Genomic DNA, 27,888 nt, shown 5'->3' with positions numbered 1-27,888 from the left:
TCACATTTTGCTAACTCTCCTCTTTTTAGACCAGTTGGCCTCAGACAGGGTAGTAACTATTATTACTATTACTTTGATCAATGCAAAAATCTAAATGAGGCTGGTTGACAGGTCACTGACCCAGCTCCCATGTTCAGGTGAATATCCTGATTATACCCCAGACGCATATACCAGGGCCCTGTTACCTTCCCCCATGAGAAAGGAATGAAGCACGCAGTCCAAAAAGGGACCTGTGGTGTGTGTACATCAGCTACTTCTCTGAGCTGGTCAATGGGTGGCTGTGACCCCAGCCTACACTACAGAATCTGACCTTAGTTTTGACTTGCTCTGACAAAACTCAGTCAGGTTTCTTTGCTCATAGGAAGTTTAAAATGGATTCAAATAAATATATCTAGTGTAACCATTCAGTTTCAATATCCTTAGAAATTCTTTCTTACTCTTTCTTTTTCCTCTTATTCTTTTTTTTCTTCCCTCTTCTGTATGCTAATCAATAACTTTCCAGTGTCTGATTTGGTTGTTTTAATCATCCTGATAGGTGATCTAGCAGATGGAAATCACTGGAGTCCAAACTTTGCTTAAGGTTGTTCAGTGACAACATCATCTCAACTCCTTTGGCTCTCTGGTAGCAATTCCTCCATCAGAATTAACACAAAATACCTTGATGTCAGTAGCTGAGAAACTCAGATAACAACATCTCTTTAGAGAATAAGCACTTTGTAACAGTATTAATCTTACCAAGGTGCATATCTTTTCCAGAGTGGGTCTGACTGCTTTGCCTATACTCCAGCCTGTCCACATACAGGCCAGCTTCTGTCCAGAAGCCTTGTGAATGCATTAGCACTGTACTATGCCTGAGCTACGATATTCTCTGCAGGCTCATTAACCAAGGCACCACACCATGCTAACTCCACGGTTCCCAGATGCAAACTGGCTTGCCTCTCACCATCTCAAAGCAGAATGAACATGCAACTGTCTCCATCGACTTGTGTAAGCAAACACAAGGTTACTTCTCTAACTTAAGAGTTCTTTGAGTCTATATGCATGCCAAAGAATAACTGGTTACGATAACAGGAGAAAGTCTCACCTTGCCATACAGCCAGTATTTCTAATGCAAAACTGTAATTGCATATACATGTGCACTCAAAATAGGAAAAAGGGAAATATTCTATAAAAACTGTGTATGAGGCTTAAAGACATCATTTTATAATAAAATGGCCTCAAAATCTGAGGTATTTTCTTGCTTACCCAGAAATCAGCATATATTAGCTTCTGACATTTGAAAAGCCTTTGTTCCCAACTAATAAAATCAGAGCAGAACAGACCTTGAAAGCATCTTAAAGTAATGGAGGATTTAATAAGAAAACAGATAATAAGATACTTCTAGCCTAGCAAAAAATGCAAGCATATTAATAATAGATGACCAGCACTACTCAGCATGATGTAGAGATCCGTGAAATGTTACAAAGCTAAGTCTCGTGCTAGTGAGATGCTGGCTGGTAACACTGACAGAGTCAGTATGTGTGAAAGAAATCTTCCCTTGAGGATGTCCAATGGGTATATTCTCAACCACAAAACTTTTCAGGTTAGAAGAGGGTACTCATTTTTGCAGGCTTCCTAATGGTTCAATGACTTCATCTAATGGTACCCTCTAATAGTGCCTGCACTTACCGAGCCCAGTCAGTGGCACAGATGCCTCGGTTACAGCTCGATCCCTCTGGGTAGTGATGCCTGAGCGGAAGGACACAAGTATACGTAACTCCTGCTGTTCTCGATGGGAGATGAGGTTACTCACTCCCTTAGAGGAGGTGCTCAACACTTAGCACAGTCAGACTGGTATGTCTCCGATAGTTTATGTTCTTTAAAGCCACAGAGATTACCCCTTAAACACCAGCATAATTTATTGCTTTGTTTTTAGAGGAAGAGAATTGAATGTGAATGGGTTGCCTTGGAAATTACTCTTCTGCCTAGATAGTTGGGATTCACTGTCAGATGTGCTTTTGTCATTCGGAGAAAAAGGTACATGCAAAAACAAAGGTTTGCCTCCCAAGAGATTAGAATTTCTCCTTCCAATTGCAGTGAATATGCTGTAATTTCTTAGCCAATTCCAGTTACCAAAAATTGAACAAATGGGTTGACAGAGGTAACATACCAAGAAAACCATGAACTCACGGTTCTTCTAGTGCAAATTAAACGGTGCTTCTATCTATCAGCAGAAAGAAAACAAAACTTCCCTGACTCAAAATTGTCCCTTCCCTGTATGCATATGGTCAGTTCCAGCATTTTGGGGACACTCATTTATTTTCCTGTTCTCCAGAACACCCTTAAGATACTGACTCCTCTCTTCTCCAAGTGCCTGTGTCCAGACAACACAAGGGTGAATCCCCAACTAAGCATGTGGTCAGTGCAAGTGTAGATATTTGCAAGTCTCATTCTGCAGGAGAGCTAATAGTGTCAGGATCAACTCAAATCTGTCAACACCTTAAAATAATCTTTCCAAAAGAGAATCCATAGTTACTACATTCCTCCTCAAACAGAAAGAGATTTTTCTCTTTGTAATGAATTTTAGCACCTCTAAACCACTTTGCAAACAGTACAGAATTAAAAAGAAATGTATTCTTCAACATGAGCCCACCCAAATACTGAGAACTTGCTTACCAAAATGTTAATGTGCTCACAGTCAGTTGTGGCCAATACGAAAAAGGAACTACGGCAACTGTATGCAGAAACATGAAGAAGCACCAAGTAGAAAAACAGCCTGAACTAGGGCTCCAGAGACTTTCTGTAGGGCCTAAAGCAAAATATTTGCATGCTCCCTTTTCTATTACCTGTTTTGGTCTGTAAGCACTTGAGGCAAGGTGTATCTCAGATACACATCCTAGTCCAGAGCCAATCTCAGCTGCAATGTGTTTCACATGATCTTTATAAAAGTGCAAATCCAGCACCGGATTTGGGGCATTACTTCAGTGTCTCAACAGATGAATAAGCAGAGTGAAACCCCAGCAGTATTTGAGCACTCCGGCATGTCTGGCACATGCACTAATTACAGTTCAGCCCAGAAATCTAACTACAGCCTAGAAATCTCACAGAGAACTAAGAGATTCACATGGACAGGAATTTCACAGGTCAGACAGGCCAAGGGAACTAAATACGTAAGAAAGATAAATAACAATTAATTAAATTATTACCTGTACAAGCAAAAGGCCAGAATCTCTGTTGCTCAGTGAGATCTGGGATTAACCTTGACACTCTTTTGGCCACAAGGCTCTGCAGAAACAGTTCTTCAGCTTTCAGTGCAAGTATCACATACTGGCTGAATGCTGAAACGTGGAACCTTTCATGGATACAAAAATGCACCTGTCCCACAACAGAACAAGCAACAAAGTGCAGGTACCTATGTGGACGCGGTGACAACCTGGTGTGGCTGCTGCACACTGCAGTTAAGGACAAGGCTTCAGGCACCTCGCATTACCGCTGTGCAAGGCAGCACACCGCATCTCAGCTGCACAGGCTACATTTCGGAAGAGTCGTCAGTGCATTCAAGTGATTACAGTCACACAGATTAACAGATCTAACTGGTTACAATTAAAATCAAAACACACTTATCTTCGTGATGTCTACTTAACTCATGAAAAAAAATACATATTAGAGAAATGAAGGGCTTCATCAATCCAATTTTAATAAACTTTGGCACTTTGTGGTTACTTCTGGCACAACTCAGTCAGCTTCAACTCTCATCAAACCACTATGATTAAATTATACACTAGTAATACAACTTAAAGCCATTCATGGCATCTAATATACTTCGATATACTTAAACTCATTTGTGACATTTGAATGAAGTTTGGATTTAGGCTACTGTCATTCATACGTCTAATTTGTCATTGTAAATTCAGACTTGGAAGCACTTTTTCCATTCCATTCCAACACTCCTGTTGCAAGTCCTCTGACAACAGCATTACAGTAAATCATACTACTAGTTCATTCATCACGTATCATTCGTTGACATTGCCTTCTTTTCTGCACTAACTAGACCTTTTTATGATGCTGTGCAACCAGTACGATGTGAAGAACCACAAGTAACTGTGGATTAGACTAAAAGAAATCTTACTCACACTGTATAGATGCAGATCAATCAGATAACAACCACACACTTGATTTTCCTACAAGTGAAGAGAAATGGACCACAGTAGCATAAATGCATGTCTGCATGCCTTTGCTTTTTCTTAATAATTCTGGAAGAGAAGTTAGAGAAATACACATGTAGAGTCTTAAGACTGGTGTCCTGGTTTCAGCTGGGATGTAGTTAACTGTCTTCCTAGTAGCTGGTACAGTGCTGTGTTTTGAGTTCAGTATGTGAAGAATGTTGATAACACTGATGTTTTCAGTTGTTGCTCAGTAGTGTTTAGACTACAGTCAAGGATTTTTCAGCTTCTCATGCCCAGCCAGGGCACCTGACCCAAACTGGCCAACAGTGTATTCCATACCATGGGACGTCCCATCTAGTTTAGGAACTGGGAAGGGGGGGGCAGGGTTTTTTTCGCCGCTCGGGGACTGGCTGGGTGTCAGTCGGCGGGTGGTGAGCAATTGCCCTGCGCATCATTTGTACATTTCAATCCTTTTATTACTACTGTTGTCATTTTATTAGTGTTATCATTATCATTATTAGTCTCTTCTTTTCTGTTCTATTAAATCGTTCTTATCTCAACCCAGGAGTTTTACTTCTTTTCCTGATTTTCTCCCCCATCCCACTGGATGGGGGGGAGTGAGTGAGCGGCTGCGTGGTGCTTAGTTGCTGGCTGGGGTTAAACCACGACAACTGGAAATTCATCCTTGTTTTTGAAAGTGCTCTGCTAAACAGCATTAATTACCCTATCTGTTTTAACCGAGGAATTCTATCTGTCATTTGTAACTGCAAACACATTTGTCATTCCTTCCAGTTCTCTAGAATGATGCAGTATTTTTAGCCACAGTTATGGAAGAACTCAACCACAGAAGTGAATGATATTTTCAGGATGGGGAGAAACTTAAACCTGATGTTCACCGGGCCCATTTACATCCACAAGTAAATTTTAACAGTCTTGACTGGTTTGGGGTTGGGGGGGAACAGGGTCTGAATCCTACTTTGATAAAACAGATGAAGATCAGAACTTGGAACTTGGTCTGAAATAGTTGGGAGGAGAGTTGTGAATAAATCATCCGGCTCAATAAAAAAGAAGAACAGGAAAATGGAAATAGCGTATCATTTCACAGCTAGGCATTGGAGCCAAGAGTTTCCATCTTGATGAGAAAAGAAACGGTTTATAAGAAGGATGAGGCTGAACACCAATCTGCGACTTTCACCAACATATGAATTAACTAGAAACAGTGGGAATTGGCAAAAATATTTTCCAAATCTGGCCATTTTTAAGGCTTCCTGAATGCACATGTTAGTGGGTACACTAAAACAGGCATCTTACATATGTACAGCTGGCTGACTATAGACTGATTAAAGAATCTTCAGTAGCTCAGAGGATATCCACGAGGAGACCATCTCTCTTCAGTTTTCTGAGTAGCTCCATCCACCTTAGAGGGCAAAGAGGCTTTTCAGGTTTCTATGATGAACATTATTCGATCTGTACGAGCAGCAAAGTTTCTGTTCCAGTTAAAATCTAAACACACTTACCTTGATGATGTCTACTTATTTCACAAAAAAAATACATATTAGAGAAATGAAACACCCTGCTCACTCTGCAGTAGAAAGATACAGCAAGCTTTTAGCAGGAAAAAATAAATAGCTCACAAGCAGATGTAGAACTATATATTTTTATGATGTTATTCCTGTACTATAATGCACTGCAGTTTCCAGCTTTAGAATTCTTCAGCTTTTTATTATTTGATTGTGAAGACTAAACTTCCAAAAGGATTTTTCTCTATGCACTCCATTTTAACAGAACCCCATTTCCAAAATGCATTTAGACATATTATGAACTCTTTTCAATCCATCTAAAAATCTGCATTTAATTGTTTGGTTTTTTTCTTTTGTAAGGATGCACAAGGCTGATAAGGATTTACCTGTCTACTCACTTCCCCTGCGGCTTGTGCTGAGCTTCAGCTGCACGCTCCTAAGCTCCAGATGCACTTTGCTCACGTGAGGTTCCAGGAGCTGCCGACAGGGCAGTGAAGCTGCAGCGTTCCCGTAACAGCACAGAGTATTCAAGGCTCAACCAAAGGCAGAAACTCAAGTTGGATGAGAAAGACTGCCATTCATTCCAATCTCCCTAGAAAATACCATAATAATATGGTTCTGCTTCCTTGGCTCTTTTTACTCAAAAGGTCTGACACTAACACAGTAACTTTACAATAGAACAGTGAGAAACTGGCTTATCAGCAGCGGCATGTTGGAAAAGACAGATAAAATTTTTTTTCTTAAGATCTTGTTTTCAGTGAAACCTTGGACAGGAATTCCTCCCACACACAGAGCCAACTTTCATCTGTCTGCTGAAGAGGGCTTCCATGTCCCACTTTCTTTACACTCATCTAATTGCACCTTTCTACACTTTTCATCCCATGTTCCCACATAATGTCCCTCACTACAAAAGCATTTCAGGATCTTTCTGCTCATGGTTCATCTCCTAATTATTCTTCCTTTGCTTTATCTGTAGCTTCTTTGGTGTGTGTCAAAACCCTCCTCAGCGAAGTTCCATTTGGCTCGTTGTCAAACATACGCTCTTCATATATATTTATACTTACTCTCAGCCAAAACTCTGTACTGATGAAATAAAAAAACTTTCTCTCAACCCCCTTTGGAGAGATCTGTGGAAGAACCAACTGTGATTATTCAAGAGAGTCACTCTCAACATAAATAATTGTTTTTACAATTATCTTCCTTTTGCATTTCATAAAATTTTCAATTTTACTACTTTGTGGTATTAATCTCTGTAAGGGATATTTGTCTGGCAGAAACTGGTTGTTGTATCAAGTAGCAAACTTTTCTTTTTCCTTTCCTTTTACTATAATGCTGGCATTCACTAGGTAGAAGGAGTTCACTGGTGCTTTTGCTTGAACGTATCATTATAAAGAGCCTATATGTAAAAGAATGACTTTCAGCAACTTTAATGAGAGCTGGAGGGCATTCAGCAACTCATAAGAATGAGTCCCAAATCACCACAGCATTAAAAAATCCATCTGAGCTGAGATTACATGCAAGGTATGGCTGTGTTTGAAGAAAGACAAGATGATGAGGAAGTATAGTAAAAAGTAAAAAGACTAAAATAAAATCTTTTACTACCTTTTTATTACCAGGGTCTTAAGCACTCTGTATGTTCCTGAGATCAGAGAACAGTGATTAAATCCAGCTTACCACTGTCTTTTACAGACCTACCAAAGGCACAGATCCATAGCGAGATTACAAAGATTTCACTGGTGACACATGGAAAAAAAAAGCCCATGACATACTAAAACGTGTTGTAGTGCTGCTGGCACTGGTCTGCAAGGAGTTGCAGGTCTCGCTAAGTGTAGCAGTGTATGATCTGAAACCTGCTGGCATACCCTTTAGGAAGGTATGCATTAACTGTTCTTGATAGATGAGGAGAAAACTTAGAACATCTTAGACAAATCTGAGCTGCTTTGAGATTCAAAGAAGTGAGACATTTTCCATTTGCTATTGCCTGAATTCTATTTTCAAGGCAAAATATACTAAATAAAAAGTAAGAAATGTTCTTCTTTCTGACCAATGAAAAAGATGAAATTTACACAAAATCAGTGCAATTGACATTATTTTTCATTTTGATTTAATGTGACTCACAAAGCTTACAAATGCCTCCCTATGCTGACATCCCTAGCAAAGATACCATGTCCAGTATGAACAAAGGCAGCGCAAACTTCATTACGCTGTCCAGCTAGCACCCCTGTAAAGATGACCTGAAGAAAACATTAGCAAAAAGATCACTTTGTTCTTCACAGTAGCATGGCCACCAACCTTGACCCTCCTAGTATAACATAAAAGGTGGAAAGTAGGATTAATATGGAGATTATATTTTTATACTGATGCTGTATCAAGACTGCTAACATTTCATATAAACCATAATGACATTTGCCCTCATCTAACTTGCAGTGAATTTCAAAATGTGATCTACAGGTGAAAAAGTCTGTATCATATCATCACTCTCTTGAACCACACGGTCACTTATTACTGCTCCTTCATATTACTCGTCTAGAACCAAAAACATGCATTGATTTCCCTGTACAGATAGAAATAACAGGCTTTTAGCCCCAAAATGACTGCTTAGCAATTAATTACAGGACTGAATGAATAAAATATATTTTGCTTCAGTACTAATGAGTTCAAAAGATCTGACATACTACATTGTATCACAGAATTATTATCTGCGAAATAATAAATTACAAGGCCATTAGAGGTACTTCTCATTTAATTTAACACTGAGGTTTGATACCAAGAGATACAACTGTATACTACAATTGTTATTGCCATATCAAACCTATTTCCACAGTATTATGCCCACAACAAATCAAGAAATTAATTATTTTAAAACAACCCAAATTACTGTGTATTTTAAATACTCTCCCAATAAAGAACTGAAGGCCCTTACTCCTTATGCTCTGGTAAGATCATATAATCACGGGACAAGCTAAGTTGAAAGGAATCTCTGGAGCTCATCTGATAAAACATTTACTCATAGCAGGGCCAAATTCAACATCAGATACACTTCAGTTAGATCAGGTTTTTCAGAGCTGTGTTCAGCAAAGTTTTGAATTTATTCAAGGATGGAGTTTCCACAACTTCTCTGGAAAACATGATCCAATGTATGACTGTGAATTTTTTTTCCTAATATTTAATCAGAATTTCCCCTTTGTTGCATCCTAGGTCCACTGCCTCTCCTCTTTTCACTGAGCACATCCAAGAAGAGACCATTTTACCCATATCTGTATTGAATGTGTGAATTGATTCTGGTCCTATTCGAGTGAAGTCCAAAACCTCCACCCTCCTTTCGTGTGCAGTATCAGGGCCAATGAACCGTGCAACTGCTTTGACTCTCTGTTTGCTCACCTAATCAAATTCATTTATTTATTTATGTGGAAATGTAATTTGGATATCATAGAGGAGCCAAAATGCAACACTTTTACCTGAAAAATTAAAGAATTGTATTTTATTACTCATTTGTCAACTTACCAGATTGGGCCCAAAACTAAAAGGATGCACTTTATACCTATAAGATGCATGTAAGATACATACAGGTTGAAAACATTTCCTAAGATTATCTAGCCTTACAGCTTTTTATTTCAGATCCAAACCTCACAAAATCAGCAAGATTTAAGCACCACGTAATCAACTACAAGTGCAGTAGATTCCATATGATCTCTAAACATAAACCTATTGTGTGTCGAAGTTCTGGAAGGCCCACCCAAATTCCATTTGGATTCAACAGTACCATCCTTCTGAATTTCAATGATTTCCAAAAACGCAGTCTTTGTTTCCTAGTCCCAAGAATTGTGTCTTGGCAGAACGTAGCAGATCTTTAGAAGCAGATCAGCAGCATATTCCAATGTTCTTAATAATTTCCAAAATGTACTGATCTTAGACAGGAAGGATAGCTATATAATTCCCAATTTTTAGCGAACTAATTGCCATTACTATAATTGAAATCCTAACCCTTTCACTTCATCACTGTAAAAATATTCATTAAATGTTTGTATGACAATTGACCATCAGTCATAGAGCAGCAAGGAATTGTAGAAAAATAGCCTGCTGTGGTGAACAGAGCATAAAACCAAGCAAGAGCTGCATGGTTTCTTTAAGACATTCACCCAGTTCAGAAATTTCAGAGAGCTCTGACAGTTCAGGGTTCCTTAAGTTTTGAATTCCCAACTTTGGATCGCTGAACTGAAAGAAGTATTATGTGCAGCTTTGTCAGGAGGGGATTTCATTACTAAGGCTGAATTTCTGGTGCATGGTGTGGTTAAACACTGCAGTGCTGATGCACTGGGAATGTGTGTTTTACCAACAGGTATCTCCCAAGAATTTTGTAAAATAAACCAAAAACACAAAGTGAAAAACACTTACTGCTTGTTGTTACTCTTTTGTCCCTGATGAGAGAGATCCTAAAAATTATATAGTCTCATACATTTTTTGGATTGCAAAGATTTAACTCAAGTAGTTCTACTGGATGCAGTGTATTACTTCCAATCTTAACGTTAAATGCAATTATACACCCGTACAACAAGTGTATCAGCCTCTTAGGCACAGCCACCAGCAACGGTTACACATTTTGGGGATGTCGTATGAGTTAGCAGAGCAAAACACCATCCCCACGTCAGCTGCCTCAACAGAAAGGGCAACATCCTGCAGCCAGTGAGTGCATTGTTCGGGGCTAAAATCCCAAGCCTCCTCCACCCCTGCTAGTACAATAGGCACCCCCTCACACTTCCTCCTCCTTTATCAGTGGACAGATGCTTCATCCCCAGATCAATGGGCCAGCGATTCTTTTACCAACATAAAAAGATGCAGCAATTTACCGGTTCAAGTATTTTACTTTCTCAAATTTATCAAATCCCTTGAATCCCTTAACTGAATAACTGTTATCTGTCAGTTCTAACATACAAGCACTGAGAGCCAAAATCATAAGTTAGAGTTTCCAGCTTTATAAAGCATTTTAAAATGAGATTAAAATCTATGCGTGGCATATATCACTTCCCCACATAACTGCTGAAATTCCGCTATGTACAGTAACAAATGATGAAATGTTACTGTTCAGTCTAATGGATATAGTCTCATCTCCAAGCATAAGGATTTACATACATCAGTATAATTAATGTTAATGGCAATCACAAACATAAATCTTCTGAATATAGAGAGGAATTAGTCTGTTAAAATGACCAACTGCACTCCCCAAACCATTGCTAGTCAAAACATTAATACGCAGAAGCTGTGTTTCCACTGGAATCATTTCCCAGTGTGGTCTGTTGACACTTAAATTACTTGGAAAGTTAACAGCTTAAATAGGGAACAGCCTATTTTATCCTAACTATACTTGATAAAACATACTTTGAAATCAAGACCTAAACAATGAACACAGTGCAGGGAAGTCCAAGGATAAACACATGAAATGACATTGTCAAAGCAATGAAGGGGACTTAGCCACATGCTTGCCATTAATCTTCCCTTCGCTGCTTTGAAAATCTCATTCACGATCTCCATTATTTAGAGTTCTTTGTGTTTGTATATCTGTGTACTTCTAGGTACCAAAAACTTACACTTACTATAAATGTTGAAACAAAATTATCCTGCAATGGTAGTTGCTCAGAAACACATTTTCAAAGTAGCATGAAGGTTTTCACTGTGTGACACATATTAACATCAATTGGATTCACACAGCTAAATCTCTCTGCAATTCATTGTCAATTTACCCCTTCCGGAATTCAATATTTTTTGAATTTGTTTTATTTTCCAAACATTTTCATGTTGCAATATTTTATGGCATGGTGGCTATACTAGCACAGGCACCATCTCTGGCAGCTGCTTTAATTTTCTAGTACAGACAAGGCCAACATCTGAGACTTCTAGTGGCACCAGTGAGAATTATGGCTGTAATCCAAAGGATTCATATATCCTCATGATATATTTTCTTGATGTATACATAGCTCCTAATAGTCTTAATGACATATTTATGCACAGAAATACACAGACACTTCTGAGTTCTTAGCTTGACAACTTTGGAAATGGCATATGACAATGCTTCAGTTAGGAAGTGAAAGATCACAGGGGGGTTTTTTGGGGTGCACAATGTAGTTCTCCTTATGCAAAATTCCCTTGGCTTTCAGAAGCAGAATCCACCTGCAGAGGTTCAAGGAAACCATGCAGCTAACAGCTTTTCCTGAACTGGTGCTACCTAGCCTCCCGTCTTGGTGATTTTTTCCAGAATCCTGTATTACACATAACAATATGGATTCACGTTTAAGAACGGGGTTATCACTAAATGACAGAAGACTAACTGCGGACTGTCCTTGGGATTACTGAATTCAACATTAAAATGTGTTTGTTACAAAATGTAAAAGCTGTCAGTCAAACATAAACACTTTCATGGATCAAAACATAACTGAAAACTACTTTTGTTGTCATTTATTACTGTTTGTCCAACTGACAAACAGCAGTGAAAATTACAAACAAATCTTCTTGAAGTTAATACACTTAATGTGTTATCATTAGAGAAAGGGCATTTTATCGACTGTCATGCAATAACTGTTGTTCTCTTCACTTCGTAATTCTTCATCCCAGCAACACATAAACATGCGGCCTAGGCAAAAGTTAGAGAAGACGTCAGTTTTAAGGAATCGAGAAACTGTGCTTTGAGGGCACTAAACATCGCATCTTTCTTTAGAACAAGAACCAAATCTTTGGTTTGAACATGTTTCCGGGAATTTGGCTTTTTTATTTCACATCATCTTATACCAAAGAGAATCTACATAGTACACATATGCTATAAAGGGTGTTGCCAACTGTGTTTTATAAGATATCTCTTTCTCAGGTAGTATCTAAAGGTTAATCTTAAGGTTAAGCTTGAACTGTTCCCAGGCCCTTTTCTGACATGACCAGAATACGACTAAGGTGAACAACTTCCTTTTTTAAAATACGTGCCCCATCTGTCTCATTTTCTAAAGTTTTTCTTCAAGTCATATAAATCATCAGTACTTCTGAAATGCTCCAAATTAGCAGTACAAGAGCTTTGAGTTTTGTAACATTTAATCTAAATGTTGTCCACAGTCAGTAATACCTCCTTCGCCTCTCCATAAATTGACGCAAGGTAAAATAAATCTCGCTTAATGACAGCGAAGTCCAGGGATGCAGTTTTGTTGTGCATGCTTTATACTCATGACCTCTGAGATGTTAGAAAAAGACCTAAAACCGCCTGTGGCGACAACTTCTACAGACATAAACTGAACACTACCACCACTGAGATCACAGAAAGTACCTGAGCTTTAAGTTCATGTCTACTAGATTACTTCTTGGTTCTAAAACATGACTTTTATTTTTAAATGAAAATAAATTAAAATGAAAGCATTTTGCCATACAGACATTCATCAGTGCCTGAAAGACATGGATTTGACAGTAGAACATTATTATAAAGCAGGTAAGTACAGTAGAAAAAAACTACACATTAAAGTCATTTTTGAAAGTTGTTATATCATCTGATAGGTCTTTTATAAAATATGAATCTTTTTCTGAAAGACTTTATATGCATTTCTCTGCAGATTATGGTGGCTATTCACACTTTACTTCAATTTTTATAGCCTCCAAGTAATTCTACAGAATAGTAAATACAGTTATTATAACCTTCATAACTGTCGGAGACATATATTTGAAGAAAAAGGGTTTGTTTCCCCTCCCGCATGCACTGAAGTAAATCAGGAATGATTCTGCTACAGTCAATAGGACAGTATCTGCAAAACTGATGGAAAACAAGAAGAAAAAAGGCCAGAAATGTATAAACAAAGCTTTCCTCACACTAAAAGTACAAATCCCACGTCTTCTGTGCTTTTCGGCAAGGTTGTGCCATTGAAGTACTTAAACCACACTTAGCTCCGCCACACTAAAAAGCACATCTGAATAAAGTCCAGACTCGCACTGGAAACAATGGAGGTACACCAGTTTACACAGGCAGCAAATCTGGCATAAAGCCATGAAAATGAATGAGGATCTCCAAATGAAGTAATTGTACGTATTGCATTTAAGTGTATTACCCCTGAAACAGAAGCGATTTCAAAGTGCTGTAACAGAACACTAGCAAGATTAGCAAAGGATTAAGAAGAAAAAAAAACCCACAGTGAATGCATCCCACTTTTCTTCTTTACAGACACACACACACACACACACAAGGAACAGCACTCATCTTAAGAAAGATCATGTGGCAAAATGATGACTCTGAGTCACTAGAAGAGAGAAAAATCTTTTAAAATGCTCTTGGGACCAGGGACGACTGTTAAAGGAAGAGCATTATTCTATCATCCGGCTAATGAGCCAGAGGAAGCATTATTACTGTTTGGCGGTGTTTTGTCTCGACAACTCTTGCCTCTGAAACAAATATGCCAACTTCAAGAAAACAAAGAGAAGAAGATGCACCGCTCCGTTGTTTCCATTGCACACCGAGGAATATTTGATCAGGGGCAAGGAATCCCAAGAAAAGTCACAGGAGGGGGCCGGCAGATGCCGCTTTTACGAAGGTTAAGAAAAACAGAAAGAGGTGGCGATGACGGTGTTTTTCCCGCACACGCACCCCCACCCACCCACCCCCACACCCCGCGGCGCTGACACGGGCGGTGGGCGGCCCGCGGCGGCAGCGCCCGGCAGTGCCCGGCCCGGCCCGGCCCCCGCCGCGCCGGCCCCGAGCCGCCGTCCGCCCCGCGGGCACCGGCCGCCGGCCGAGCGGGGGCACCGTCCTCCTCTTTCTTCTCCGCGGCGTCTACTTTCCGCAGACGGGGGAAGCCCCTGCCTCGCACCCGCGGGGAGCGACGCCGCCTGGAAGCGACGCCCGGGCGGGGGAGTCTCCCTCCCTCAGGCAGGGAGCGCTGACGGCCGCCCGGGCTGAGGCACCGCGGCACCCGCCCCGGCCCGCCGCCTCCCCGCTCCCCGGCCGCGGGGCCGCTCTCGCCTCACGCCGCGTCCTCCTCGCGTCGCACCGCAAAACTTGACGGGCCGGGGGCCGGGGGGGCGAGGAGCGGGCGGGCCGTCGGGGCGGCGGGAGCGGGGCCGGCCGCCTGCGCTCGCACAGGGCGCGGACAGCTCCGCAGCCGGGGCAGCGCCGCGCCGTGCCCCCCGGCGGCCGTGCCCGGGGAGGGGGAGAGCGCCGGTCCCTTCCCGCCCCCCCCCGCGAAGCCGAAGCGTGCCCCGGGGCGGGCGGCCGGGCACTCACCAGCTGCAGCGAGCAGAGGAAGATCAGCGTGCAGCGCCCCGTGCAGCAGCCCATGGTGGCAGCTGGCCGCGCCGCGCCGCGCCTCCGGAGAGCCGCCGCTTCTCCTCTTCTCCCCTCCCGCGCTGACGCGGCCCCGGAGGCGAAGCGGGGGGCTCACCGCATCCGGACGGAGCGGCCGGGCGTGTGCGCGTCGCCCGCCTTTCGCTGCTCCCCCTCCTTTGTTGAGGGGGTTTCTCCTCGGCGGCGGGAAGGAGGGCGCGGAGGTCAGCGCGGCCCCGGGGAGGGGAGCCGGCGGCGGCGGGAGGGGGGGGGGTCTCTGCCCGGCGCGGCGCGGGTCTGGCTCTGGGGAAGGGGCAGGGGACGGGGGTGGGCGTGTGCGGACCGGGGCGGGGTGGGCAGAGGGAACGCGGGCGGGGAGGCGGGGGGCTGGCGGGTGGGGTGGGATGGAGGGGTGCCGCGGGTGGGCGTGCTAGGGAGGGCGGGGGGCGGCTGCGGGAGGGGAGCGGGGCGCCGCGGTAGGTGCGCAGGGGAGAGGAGCTGGGGAGGCGGCGGCGGGCTCTCCTCAGGGCGCCGGGCCGGGGCGAGGGGCGCGGAGGCTCCGCGGGCGGGCGGCTTGCGGGGCTGTCGGAGGCTCCGCGGGCGGGCGGTGCTGGCGGGGGACTCGGCGGGAGGGGCAGGGAGCCGCGCGGGCAGCGGCGGCCGAGGCAGCCCGGCGCGGGCCGCTTGTTGCGAGCGCCCGGGGAAAGTTCAAGGGACTTGGGCGGCTGAGGCGGGGAGGGGCGGGGGAGCGACGGCCGCCGAGCGGCGGGGCGGGGCGGGGCCGGCCCCGGAGCAGCCCGCCCGTGCGGCGGCCGGGGAAGCCCGGGGGCGGGCGGCGGGCTATTGTTCGCGGCCTGCGCTGTGCCGGGGGCGGGCGGGGGGGAGGCAGGCGGGCCCCCGTTCCTCAGGGAGTCCCTCAGGCAGAGGCTGGGCGCCGGCTCCCAGGCGGGTGGCAGGCGGGTGACGGGAGGTACCTCAGGGAGCCCGTTTCCCTCCCTCTCCGCCCCCCTGCGCGGCGCCGGAGCGCGGGGCGGGCGAGCCGGCTTCCCCGGCGGCGGTGAGGGGCCTGGGTGTCCGAGGCCGGCGCTCGGGTGGCTTAATCCCCTCCTCGGCCGCCGGCGGGCGGCGCTGGGGGAGGGGGTTTCCCTCCCTGGCAACGCCATTGTGCCCAGAGAGCCCGCCGGCTCCCGCTGCCCCTCGCGGGTGTGAGGTGGGGAGGGCCTCGGGGGAGAGGGGCTCGGCCCCGGCCGCGCTCTCCCTCCTCAAAGGGAAATGGGCTCCGAGAGTTGCAGAGCATTCCTGCGTGCGAGGAGAGGGATGGACAGCCGCTGCTCTCCCGGAGCCTCTCCGTGCGCAGCTGAGAGAAACGGGACCCGTGGAGACGCTGCCCTCCCTGCACCTGTACGTGCACTTTGGTGGTAGACGAGTCATGTTTTGGGGAGGAGTAATGGATGCAAATATGCACACTGTCTCGTAAAAATATTTTGATACATGGATGAAGTGTCAACTACCTTTTTTTTTTTCCCCTCGCCGACAAAATATGGGTAAATCAGATTATTTTTTGTAGGCATTAAGGCAAAAGGGCCGTGTTCTGCTGACCAGACAGTGCTTTCCTACAGACCTGTTACCAGCTGCTGTTCCGTGATACACAGACTTCCGCCAAAGAACACTGAAGCTTGCCCTGAGGGGAAAAAAAAAAACCTACCTTCTGCAAGGCATTTTAGCAAGATATCTGATTAATGTCTCTATGAAATACACAGTATTGTATCCCCAAACTACATACAACTTTTAATGTATGCATTAAATAGTAGTGGCAATAGTCAAATAATTACAAAACTACTGCAAAATAGTATTGTGTCAGATTAGATTTGGAAAGCTGCTTTTTTCTACCACTTGCCTTTTAAGTAGGAAAGCATTAAGATAGTTTTATATACCAAACTGAAGGAACAAAAGAAAGACAAGTAAGAACCAGATTCCACTCATCCAGGATATGTATTTGATGAGGTATGTATGTGAGGAGTGTGAAATATAACCCACATTGCACAACACACAAAACTTCAATAAAACAGCCTGAGATTTATATTCCTATGTATGGCTTTTAAGATAAAATTCCACCTGGGGCTAAACTTCACTAAAGTTACATGTTCTGAGAACATACATATTCTGAAGGATGAATACTCGAAGATATGGAAGTGAATTGAAAAGGTGATAGTTGCCAAAAATACATTGTGCCAGCCTGAACTGGTAAATTTTATGGATAATTGGTTTTCTATACAGAGGACTTAGAGCAGGCATCATCTCTCTGCACTTCACTGAAGTATTTAATACACTACCACATGCTTTTTACTTAAGCCCAATAATACAGAGATTAATAACAAGAATTGCAGGTTGGGTGAGGAACCAGGTAAAAGAGCTAGTGCTGAAGAGATTTTACTTGTACTCACCATATTCAGCCCCTGCTTGTACATCAGTGGGATGAGGTCCATAACTCTTCCCCTTCTATTTCTCCCCAGGGGTAGTGCTCTTCTGAGAAGGAGCTAAATCCTTACCTTTCCTTTTCGCAAGCAAGAAGATACTTTCCAGTACTAGGATAGTACCTGACATTAACCCATGTTCTTTGTTCTTTGTTAAGGCAGAACTCTCTGAAGACCTGGATAAGATACACAAGGCACTTTTCACCTGTCCAAGCTATTGTTTTAGCAGCCTGCAGAACGAAGTGGGTATTAGTGTTTCAGAGGCAAGCAGTGTTCAAGCTGTCTTCCAGACTATTAGAGATGGAAAATTCCTTTAAAAAAAAAAAAAAAACAAAAACCCAAAAAACCCAGAAAAAAGAGAAAGCCAATAGTGGGTATTTCTGTATAAACAGTTTAACTCACCCATCTTCACAATTTCTAATCTGTGCGTTACTGAACTTGAATTCCAGAGCTGATAACTTTCAGAGCATGTAAAAGTAAGTCTCTGGAGTGACATCTAAAAAGAAAAAAAAAACCAAAACCAAAAAAAACAATCCAAACTTTTCCAAACCACTTGCATTCTTCCCATCCTTGTAAATGGAAATGCCCATCTTCACTGATGTAGTGGTTTAACATCAGCCGGCAACTAAGCCCCACACAGCCAAAACCAGCACATTCTCCACCCCTTATTCCATACCATTTATGTCATGCTCAGGTGCCACACTACCCAATACAACCTCATTAACCACCACCTCCCTTCCCATCCTTTGTTATAAGACACAGATATCATTCCCTCAGTCTATGGACCACCCCTGTGAAATGTCCATATAACGCCCATAAAATGTCCACAAAATGTTCATGGAGTTCGTTGAGTCCATGACTTTGGGCTCCATCTGTTATGGTGGTCACTCAGGACAGGAGAGGTTGTGTATTGCATGGAGTTATTGGGCACCAAACCAGCTCAGGTCGGGTCACTGCTGCGCTTCCACTGCTTCTTGTAAGACTTGTCTTCCACTGTTTTGGGTGGTTCCTGCTATAGTAATTCCTATAACATCCAACTCAAATCATCGGTTACAGCAATTTAAAGGTGTATCCATTACAATCTCCACCCCTGGTCTCTCTGGGCCAAGCTATAGGGTTTAACATTGCATTGAACTCCTCCCCTTGCTCCTGCTCTGCCTTGGACCTATCCAGAGACTGCAGTCCCTTAGGGATGTACTTGCTCCAAGTGGAGCCTTATCTACGAGCCACAGTCTCTCCAGGGGTATCCCTGCTGCAGCATAGACTTATCCACAGCCACAGTTGATTTGAGGTGCCCCTGTTCCAGCGTGGCCTTCTGCATGGGCCACAATGCCTTTGGAGATATACCCGCTCCAGCATGGCCTTACCCACAGCCACAGTCCCTTCAGAGGTAAACCTGCTCCAATTTGGCCTTATCCGTGGCTGCAGTCCCTCCAGAGGAGTACCTCCTCTGTTGTGTGCTTATCCATGGCAACACGCTTTGAGGTGCTCCAGCATGACCTCATGCACAGCCACAGATGCTTTGAGGTGTACCTCCTCCAGCGTGGACTTATCCTTGGGCCACGGTCCTTTCAGAGGTTCCAGCGTGGACTTATCCTTGGGCCACGGTCCTTTCAGAGGTATACCTGCTGCGGCACACACATAACCACGGCCACAGATGCTTCAAGATGTACCTGCTCTGGCATGGGCTTATTCGTGGCCACAGATGCTTCAGGGAGTCCTCCTCCCACATGGGTTCATCCACAGGTCACAGTCCCTTCGACTCGAGTTCACACTGGAGTTCCAGCCTGTCCAGTACAGCAGCACAGAAACAGCAGCGATGCCCTGGCCATCTGCCAGATCAGCCTCATCGCCATTGCTGTTATCAAAGTGTTCCCAGGCACAACAGAGTAAGATGATAAGCAGGGCAGCAGTAGAGCAGGCAGCAAAAGCAAAAAGCAGCCACTAATGAGCACCAGACTCTAATATACAGCAAGGCAAGCAAGCCCCATGGCAAGCACAGGAGCCTGTCAATTAATAGCTGAACAGCAATAACACCTATAAATTCGATCTAGCACCTGCTAGATCCGAGTAAACCTGTCATTATCTCAAACCCTTCGAGCCCCACGTTGGATGCCCCGTTTGCCAGCCCAGGCACATGGGGCTTGCTTGCCAAGGGTGGAGAATGAGCTGGTTTTGGCTGGGGTGGAGTTAATTTTCTTCACAGTAGCTAGTATGGGGCTCTGTTTTGGATTTGTGCTGAAAACAGTGTTGATAATTGAAGGATGTTTTTGTTCCTGCTGAGCAGTGCTTACCCAGAGTCAAGGGCTTTTCTGCTTCTCACCCCACCCCACCAGCGAGGAGGCTGGGGGGGCTCAAGGAGTTGGGAGGGGACACAGCTGGGACAGCTGACCCCAGCTGACCCAAGGGATATTCCAGACCATATGACATCATGCTCAGCATATAAAGCTGGGGGAAGAAGGAGGAAGTGGGGATGTTTGGAGTGATGGTGTTTGTCTTCCCAAGTCAGTGTTAGGCATGATGGAGCCCTGCTTTCCTGGAGATGGCTGAACACCTGCCTGCCGGTGGGAAGTGGTGAATGAATTCCTTGTTTTGCTTTGCTTGTGTGCGTGGCTTTTGCTTTCCCTATTAAAATGTCTTTATCTCAACCCATGAGTTTTCTCACTTTTACTCTTCTGATCCTCTCCCTCATCCACACAGGGAAGGGAGTAAGTGAGCAGCTGCATGGGGCTTAGTTGCAGAGAAGTTTCACAGGTCTATGAATCTCTAAAATTTTGCTCATTGCTTTCTGATGTTCCTGAATTATTTTGCAATTTCTGTACTCTAGCTAGCCAAAAGTGATCTCAAAATGAAAAGGACAGTTGTGTAAAGCAAATTTATTCCTGAGTATAAGGTTCCACAAGCAAAAAACTGTTACCTGGTCAGGGAAGCAGTAAAAAATATTAATTAACAAGGGAATGCTGTAGAACATGACTTCCACAGGAGCACAAGGAACTAAGCTATTAGGATGTAATTGCCCTACAGCTGAAAGCACTGGGCATAGGAGAGATACAGGAGAGAGAACCTGGGTTGGGAGGAGGTTAGAAATGAAGTATGATTATGAGAAGGCATAGGATTTCTAGAACATATTAGAGAATGCAATGTAAGAATAATATAATGTACAAAGCAAAGAGGAAGGACTGTATTTTATAGATTTCTCTACCCATGAATTGGGTAGAGAAGCTGATAGTCAAATAACCGTAGAAACTCATTTCCAGCTTCATAATGAAGACAGCCCTAATATAGCACTGTGCATGCCAAGTAGGTGAAAAAATGTCTAAGCACTAAAAAGCCCTGTGGACTAGCTTAATGCCTAACAAGATGTGCTGTATGGATGCAAATTTAGTGTGCTTGAAAAGAAAGCATGTACTCAAAAGCTTTATGATACGTTCATGTAGACATGGCCGTACCCTGACATAGTTGTATGATTCCTTATGCTAAAGCCATTAATTGTAGGCCGGCAGAGCTTGTGCTTTTAATCTCTCTGCATTCAAAGCAGAAAACCAAGGTTGTTCACATTTATAGAAAAATATCGTCACAAATATCTGTAAGAGATATTACAACTATGTAGTAGAGACTTCCATTTCCTATAGGTTTATTCCGTGGTAGGTTATACTCTTCAGAATAAAAGATATGAACATTTTAGTTTTTAAGAACTAAAACCATCATTAAAGGATCTCATATCAAGAGGACAAAATGAAATTCATAATATTTGACTTTTCTTGTAGCTCTTTAATGGTGTATACTATTCCATCTAATAAGCCATTTACTTGTCTGCCTGTGCTGGAGTTTTCCTCAACCTGCATCAAACTTACCTGGTCACTGACCTGAGCTTAAGGAGGTGCGTTTTGTTAACTATGCCCATTGGACTACAGTAATAATCACAGATGGTAGCAGAAATACTTCCTTCATGCCTGGCTTTGCCATCTTTGATCATGAGTATTATTCAGAGGAAATTACTGATAAAAATGATTAAGAGTGTCAGAGGATAACACTAATCCTGGAAAGATTTGTGTATTTACTTAATTTTAAACACTGAGAGTAGCCCTAGATATTGTGCAGAGGTTAGGTAAGTACATTCAGGGTCTGCAGAATCGGAGTTTAAGAACAGATTCCCGTGGCCTCAGATTTCACCTTTAATTTTGGCATTTAATGCAGAAAGACTGGGAATCAGAAGCTTTGTAATTATTTTATAAGCTTTCCCAGAACGAGAGAGGATACAGGGATCAAAATACACCTCCACATAGCTATCAACAGGTCACACTTTAGGCAGACATGCAGTTGTAATAGCTTAGAAAAACATTCCACTGTGTATTCCCCAAGCAGTCTTGAATACCTCAAGCAAACTAGAAACCCCATGAAATTTAATATACCTTTAAAGACAAATGAGGGTTTCAAGATATTATCAGTGTTTTTACTAAATCCTATTTTCAATTTATCCTTCTGAAGGCAGATACACAACACAATGATCTAATTTTCCATTTCAATGTTAACACCTGCCTCTAGGAAACTGTATTCTTCATTAAAATGCAAGTACTTTATGGAATGGAAAGATATGTTCATTGTGAATGATGTTTTTTATTTTAAAAATAGTGTTTTAAATGTTCGGGCCCAGTGTGGGGAACCGGGGTCAGGCACAGCCCCTCAGTGGCCAGGCAGGTCCATGGGGCTGGGGACGGGTCAATGCCAGGACGGGACATCAGCCCAGAGGTCGGGCTCATGGCCAGGCAGGGTCGGGCTGCGGGGACCTTGACATCGGCCCTGCTGCGGCAGGGACTGACGGCCCTTGGGGTGCTGACACGGGGTCCTGGGCCGTGGGCAGGGTGGGGGGAGCCCCGGGGGGGTGGCCAGGGACAGGCAGGGCTGGTGGTGCCCTCGGGGCCCTGACAATATGAAAGCAGTTTTGAAAGCATGAGCGCCTTCAGTACACAGACTGACTCCCTATAACTCATTCTGGTTTGTCAGCAGTAGGCTCCAGCTCAGCTTTGGGTTTGGTTTTTCTGTCTTTACCTTTTCTTTTTTTTTTTTTTTTCGGTATAATACACACTACCACATCCCTCTAGCCAGCAACAGCCAGACTAGAATAAAGCACAAGAACTTTGCAACTGTCTCTCATATTAACTGCAGGAACAAAAACCTGACAAATAATAAGGCTTTCTTCTTGTTTGCAGGTCAGTGATCCGTTCTGAACCATTCAGTGTGAATAAACATTGCTACAATCCTCAATTTTAATATGGGAAAACCTGAGTTGAGGTACAGTGGAGTTTACAAGAATGGAGTTTACAACAAAGCTTGTTGTAAACAACCATTGAAAGATGGATAAAGGGCGTTTACACAATAAAACAAGCTTTTTCTATCCTCAGAGTATTTCTTGGTAATAAAAGATACTTTTTGGTGAAGCATTTCTTTAGATGGATGCAGATACACTGAGAGTATTTTTGCTGACATTTCCCTGATGAGAATAAATGCAAAGGAGAACATGCATTTTTTTTCCCACTGAAATCATGAACAGCTTATCAGGTGTCCAGCTGCAGATGTGTGATGACAAACATTTTCAGTGATCCATTCATCATTGTTTAAAAACATTTCAGCTCTCTCACCGTGTACATGTTTGTATAGAAAAGTCCTTTGAAATACAAAGCTGAATTTATATCATCTGAAATGGGGTATAGCATGGATTGTTTTCCTTTGCTCGCTGAGGCTCTTGCATTAGGTTTTTAAAAGGCGGCACTGATACCAGCTGTGTTATTCACAACCAAAGGGTTTTAGATGCTAGGATGGTCTGAAATACTCTTGTGACACTTGCTACATTCATGTTCTGCTCAGCTTTTGTGACTTGGTGAACTAGATTTTGAATCTGGGGATCAGTGATAAACCATCACGGGCCACGGCACAGATTTTGCCACTGTAGGAAATGTGGGCAGTACCTCCTGCTCTGGATACATTCAGGACTCCCACTGAAATCAACTGGAGTTTGGGAAACAATGAACACATTGCTAAGGCCTGAATAGGGCTTGTAGGCTGAGATGACAGGTTGTTCCATGCAAGTGTTTTAAAGTTTCTGTTGTCAGCTTTAGTAGAGGCAATATTTTTCCCTGAGTAATTCACACTCATTTTCCAGCTATTTTCAGGCATTAAATGTCAGCTTTTCATAAGAAAGGCAAAACTGACTTGTCCGCTTGATGCCAAATAACAAAATTTACCTAAATTATTGTTATTATATTTGTAGTTTAAAAAATCTTCTTTTGTTATGTCTACAAAGCTGAAATATTTTAACTCAGGTTTTCTTTTTCGACAGAGTGCAAGGTTGCCATTTGGATAAAGCCTATGATGAACAGCATCCATCCAAGGAGATGCACTAGGGGAATTTTGGTTCAGGGAAACTGTATGCTGTCTGACTCAATTTTTAACTCTCTGGAGCTAGCTGTATCCCTCAAAAGAAAGGTTAAGGAGCTAGATCTGCATCTGATGCAAACTACCCTAATTCCATTACTGTCAGATGAAATGCAGTGATATACAAGTAGAAGATCTGACTACACAAAGCTGCCTTACCATTACACAATCCATATGCATGGTAAACATCTCGTGTCTTTTTGTATAAAGCCATCAGACTAGATTCTGGGAGCAATGAATTCCTACTTATATGACTTAATTGGTGTTTTCATAAGAGTATTTTTTGCCGTGTTCATTTTTTCCTTTCAGTGAGTTCATAGTACAAACAATAACTTTCTAGGAAGTAATTGTCCCTCCTTTCAGTTTTTCATCAGAACAAATTTCTATTTGCTAAATCAACCTGATTTACTAATTAACAGCTGGATCTTATGTACACGCTATGCACACACACAATAATTCCATAATTATATTATATTAGCTATTTAAGGGCTCATCTAATTTTACTTTATACATAATCCTTGAAAATGAGATTTGCATGAAGTAATTCAAGATAGACAGGGCAAACTAGAAGTATATAATTATGTGTCGTTCTGAAATACATACATTTTCGGTTTTCAATTTCCATAGCTGAGTTCATTGGAACATAATTAGCCTCTGAATATCTGAATTAATAATAAAATGACAGTATTCCACTGTCATATATGTACTTACATGGAATTTACAGACCGGAGTCTCCTTTGTTATACTTACTGGATTACCTGTGCAGTGAGTAAACCTTGATAACATTGAAATGATCCTTCTCTAGGAGCTGTGGGAAGGAGGAAGGTGAGAGGCATTCTCGCCTCTAGTCTATTTAACAACTAAAGAGACTTTTTCCTATCAAGATTTCTACCGCTTGCAATGTGGGGAACTTAGGCTCCTAACCTTGGTTCTCTAAATTGTATTGAAATTTGATGCTTATAATAACCTAAAGTCTACAACATAAGTATCCCCCTAGCCTTCAAAGCGAACCTCTTCTTTAGGCTCATGGTTTGTCTGAGACCAGCCTATGACATTATTTTTAGAGATTTTAACAAATCTTCACAGACTGTTCAGAATTTATGAGTTTGCATGTTAACGATCCGTGCATAGAGGTAAATAAATACACTCCTTGGTTTTCTCTATCAGTTCCCTACACATTGCAGATATATTTCCATAACCTACTAATTCTGTTGTAGACTTTGAATTGCCAGTGTGTAAGCATGCTGTTCAATATCCATACATCCTGGCAATACATGTTACCAAGTATGATGATTTTATCACGTTTGCTAATATATGTTAGTTGTGTAAGACCAACTCCAGGAATCAAGTAATTACAGGAAACTTACTTTGCATAAAGAAAAATAAACCAAGGCTTCCCCACAACAAAGTAGAGCTCTTAAGTGTGTAAGGCTAACAGTAACACATCAGTTGAATGGAAGCTGAATCAGCTCCAGAATCTGATAGCACACACTCTGACTGTTAAACATAATCAAGCATACTATGTACTGATCAAGAAGGTAGTACTGATGAATTTTCAGCTTGGATGACAAATATTGCCTGAGAAGTTGGGTACTAGTTAGTTATTTTAATACAGAAAATGTGGTCATATAGTTTTGCATTCATTTGACACTCCTTAAAGTTATAGTGCTATGCTTAAAATTAAATATGTTGTTGGAAATTTTCACTACTGCATCAAACTCCGTACTTGCTATAAAGGGGCTCTTAAAGAAAAAAAAAAACAAAATTCAGTCCCAGGATTCAAAGATTAATGTAGCAGGCAGTATTTTGATGAAGACTTTATGCTGGCAATTAGGAGGACTCCAGCCAACAAAGGAATGAGATTCTAGAACAACTTTCCCAAGGCTATTGGGAGAAACAAATTAAGCCAATTAATTTTGAGATGGAGTTGACAAATTAATGAGGGGAAGTGGATAACACATAGATACTTGCAATACCAGGACCCTATAGGATACCAGGAAGTCCCTTTGAATCATAGAAAGCCGTCAAAAATTCTAACACAAAGACAGTAAGAGGAGTGAAGGGAAGGAGATGTGTCAGAGACAGAAAGCCATTGTGTCACCAGGGATACTTTTATGAAAACTCTGGACAGCATGGATGCCTCTAAGCAACAGATCCTCCCTAAGTTAGGCAGTCCTCCAGGATGCTCAGAAGAAAATGAAAGCAACATTAGGAAACTTATTTGAATGTTCCCCTGAACAAATAGCAAATTATGACTGGCTCATACTTGAGAAAAATGGCCAGAGTGAGCAATTCAGGAGCAGTGCATAAACTCTAATACAGCTGCATAAAGAACTCACTGAATAACTCTGAATAATAGGCCAGCACATAAAAATCGGACTGTTTGCAGATAAATTTCAATAGGAAAAAAGCAAAAAAATAAAAGGCTAAATTATCTGAATAAATGCTTTACTACAAATGCTTTTCCCAGCTCTAACGAAGAGAGTTTGCTCTAGCAGCAGACAGAACAGGGCTGTGATGATAGATGGTATCTTGGTCATTTAAAGCTGCAAGGCTATTCTCTTCAACACCTGATTTTTACCCATTGCTAAATGAAAATGGTATCCCTGCGTCATTTAAGATTACGGGAAACTGTAAATTCCAGACAGAAGCCAGGTCAAGCAGACCTGCAGTCAACACTCAGGGAAGACAGGACCAGGCCAACAGCTAAGGGGGCATCCTTTTTAGTCCAGGGCAGCAGGAGATGGAGTGGTGCGAGCCCCTCCTCTCCCTGCCCCCATCGCTGCTCTGCAGCTGCACCTCCCTCTAAGCCCTTAAGTGTAATTCCAATTTGACAGCTTGCATGGGTGTGAATACATTTAAGTAAAAAAGACACCCGGCCAACCTTAGATGAATTAAACAACTGTGACATGCACTGGGCCAGATTCTCTAATGCACCACAACAAATTTACAGTGCTGTGACTGTTAACTGGAGTCCCAGTTCATTTTTAATACCGTAGTTAACAAAGCTGTATACAGACGCAGCGATTGCTAGGGGTGTTAAAATGTTTAAGTGCTTTTGTCCGAGATTGCCTTTTGCAGTGGACTTTCATATAAAGTTTTCAAACTGAAATGAGGGCCACGTTTGCATTTGTGTGTCTAGCATCAGAGTCTGCTATTTATCCTTAAGAAAGTTTTCTGATATGTCTTGATATATTTGTATAAAACTTCAAAGCAGAGACTGTGTTCCACTAACTAATCCCTGTTTGGCTCTTAAGTAATGTCTCAAAGAATGTTTCCATGGTAAACATAAAAAACTAAACTTCAGAAAAGTTTTTGTGCTGTTGTCTTAAACAGCTCATACCTCTGCTTTTTTATCCACTTGCCTATGTAAAGGAAAAAAAGGGGTTAAATCTTGGGAGCAAATAGCAATTTGTATAATGTTTCTTCAAAAGCCAATGAAACCAGAAATATCCCTGTCTGTCACTTGTTTGCTGAATCAAATATTTCAGAAAAAATGTAATATGTTAGTTTTATATTTTCAAATGTCACTATTCAATAGAAAATGTCATCTTTTCAGCAGGAACATGGAACTTAACAGTAATATAATGAAACTGCAGTGAACTTCTGAATATGAATTTGACCTACCTGTGGTTCATTCTTCATGCCTGTGAAGGGTTTTGTTAGCCCCAAGGAACAGAAAGGTAATATGAACCAGGCTGGGGACACACGGGGACTCATCACTTGAAGCTCCACTGTTTTCTGGCTGTGAGGGAACTCTTGTGGTTCAAATGTTACAGTAAATATTGAAATCTGAAATAAATCTGTAATTTAAGATTAAATGTTTGCTGTTATGTAAACACATTACCAGGTTTGATAGCTCTTTTCTAGCAGAAAAAAGAAGAATTCTTAAGAAAGTGGTAAGAGAGAAGCAGCTGTGTAAAAGACAGCATCTTCTCATTCAACAAGTTCTGCTCCTCTGGGTGAGGGACTATGCTCATTAGTCTTTCTTTTGGAATAGGATTTGAAGCAGAGTACCTAAAATCTGGGTGGTAGAATTG

The 27,888-nt window shown here is 42.6% G+C and overlaps 1 protein-coding gene and 2 long non-coding RNA genes across 4 annotated transcripts in view; 2 read left to right on the top strand and 1 right to left on the bottom strand.

Annotated features, from left to right (window-relative positions):
- NKAIN3 (sodium/potassium transporting ATPase interacting 3) overlaps nt 1-15,036 on the bottom strand; it is a 383,297-nt gene extending 368,261 nt beyond the window's left edge. For both annotated transcript variants that reach the window (XM_069779419.1, XM_069779420.1), the window contains exon 1: nt 14,904-15,036. In XM_069779419.1, coding sequence (XP_069635520.1) covers nt 14,904-14,957 — 54 coding nt within the window. In that variant the 5' untranslated portion in view covers nt 14,958-15,036. The remainder of the gene's footprint in view (nt 1-14,903) is intronic.
- Nucleotides 15,036-17,779, top strand: LOC138684762 (uncharacterized). Its single transcript, XR_011324025.1, has 2 exons — nt 15,036-15,166; nt 16,510-17,779. It is a non-coding gene; the product is annotated as an uncharacterized lncRNA (long non-coding RNA).
- Nucleotides 17,780-23,543: 5,764 nt separating this feature from the next.
- LOC138684583 (uncharacterized) lies at nt 23,544-27,669 on the top strand. The gene is made up of 2 exons (XR_011323830.1): nt 23,544-24,029; nt 27,408-27,669. It is a non-coding gene; the product is annotated as an uncharacterized lncRNA (long non-coding RNA).
- Nucleotides 27,670-27,888: the final 219 nt, after the last annotated feature.

This window comes from Haliaeetus albicilla, chromosome 3 (genome assembly GCF_947461875.1).
Source record: "Haliaeetus albicilla chromosome 3, bHalAlb1.1, whole genome shotgun sequence".
NCBI lineage: Eukaryota > Metazoa > Chordata > Aves > Accipitriformes > Accipitridae > Haliaeetus > Haliaeetus albicilla.
Note: the sequence above shows the minus strand (reverse complement) of the source record. Positions and strands in the feature narration are given on the sequence as shown.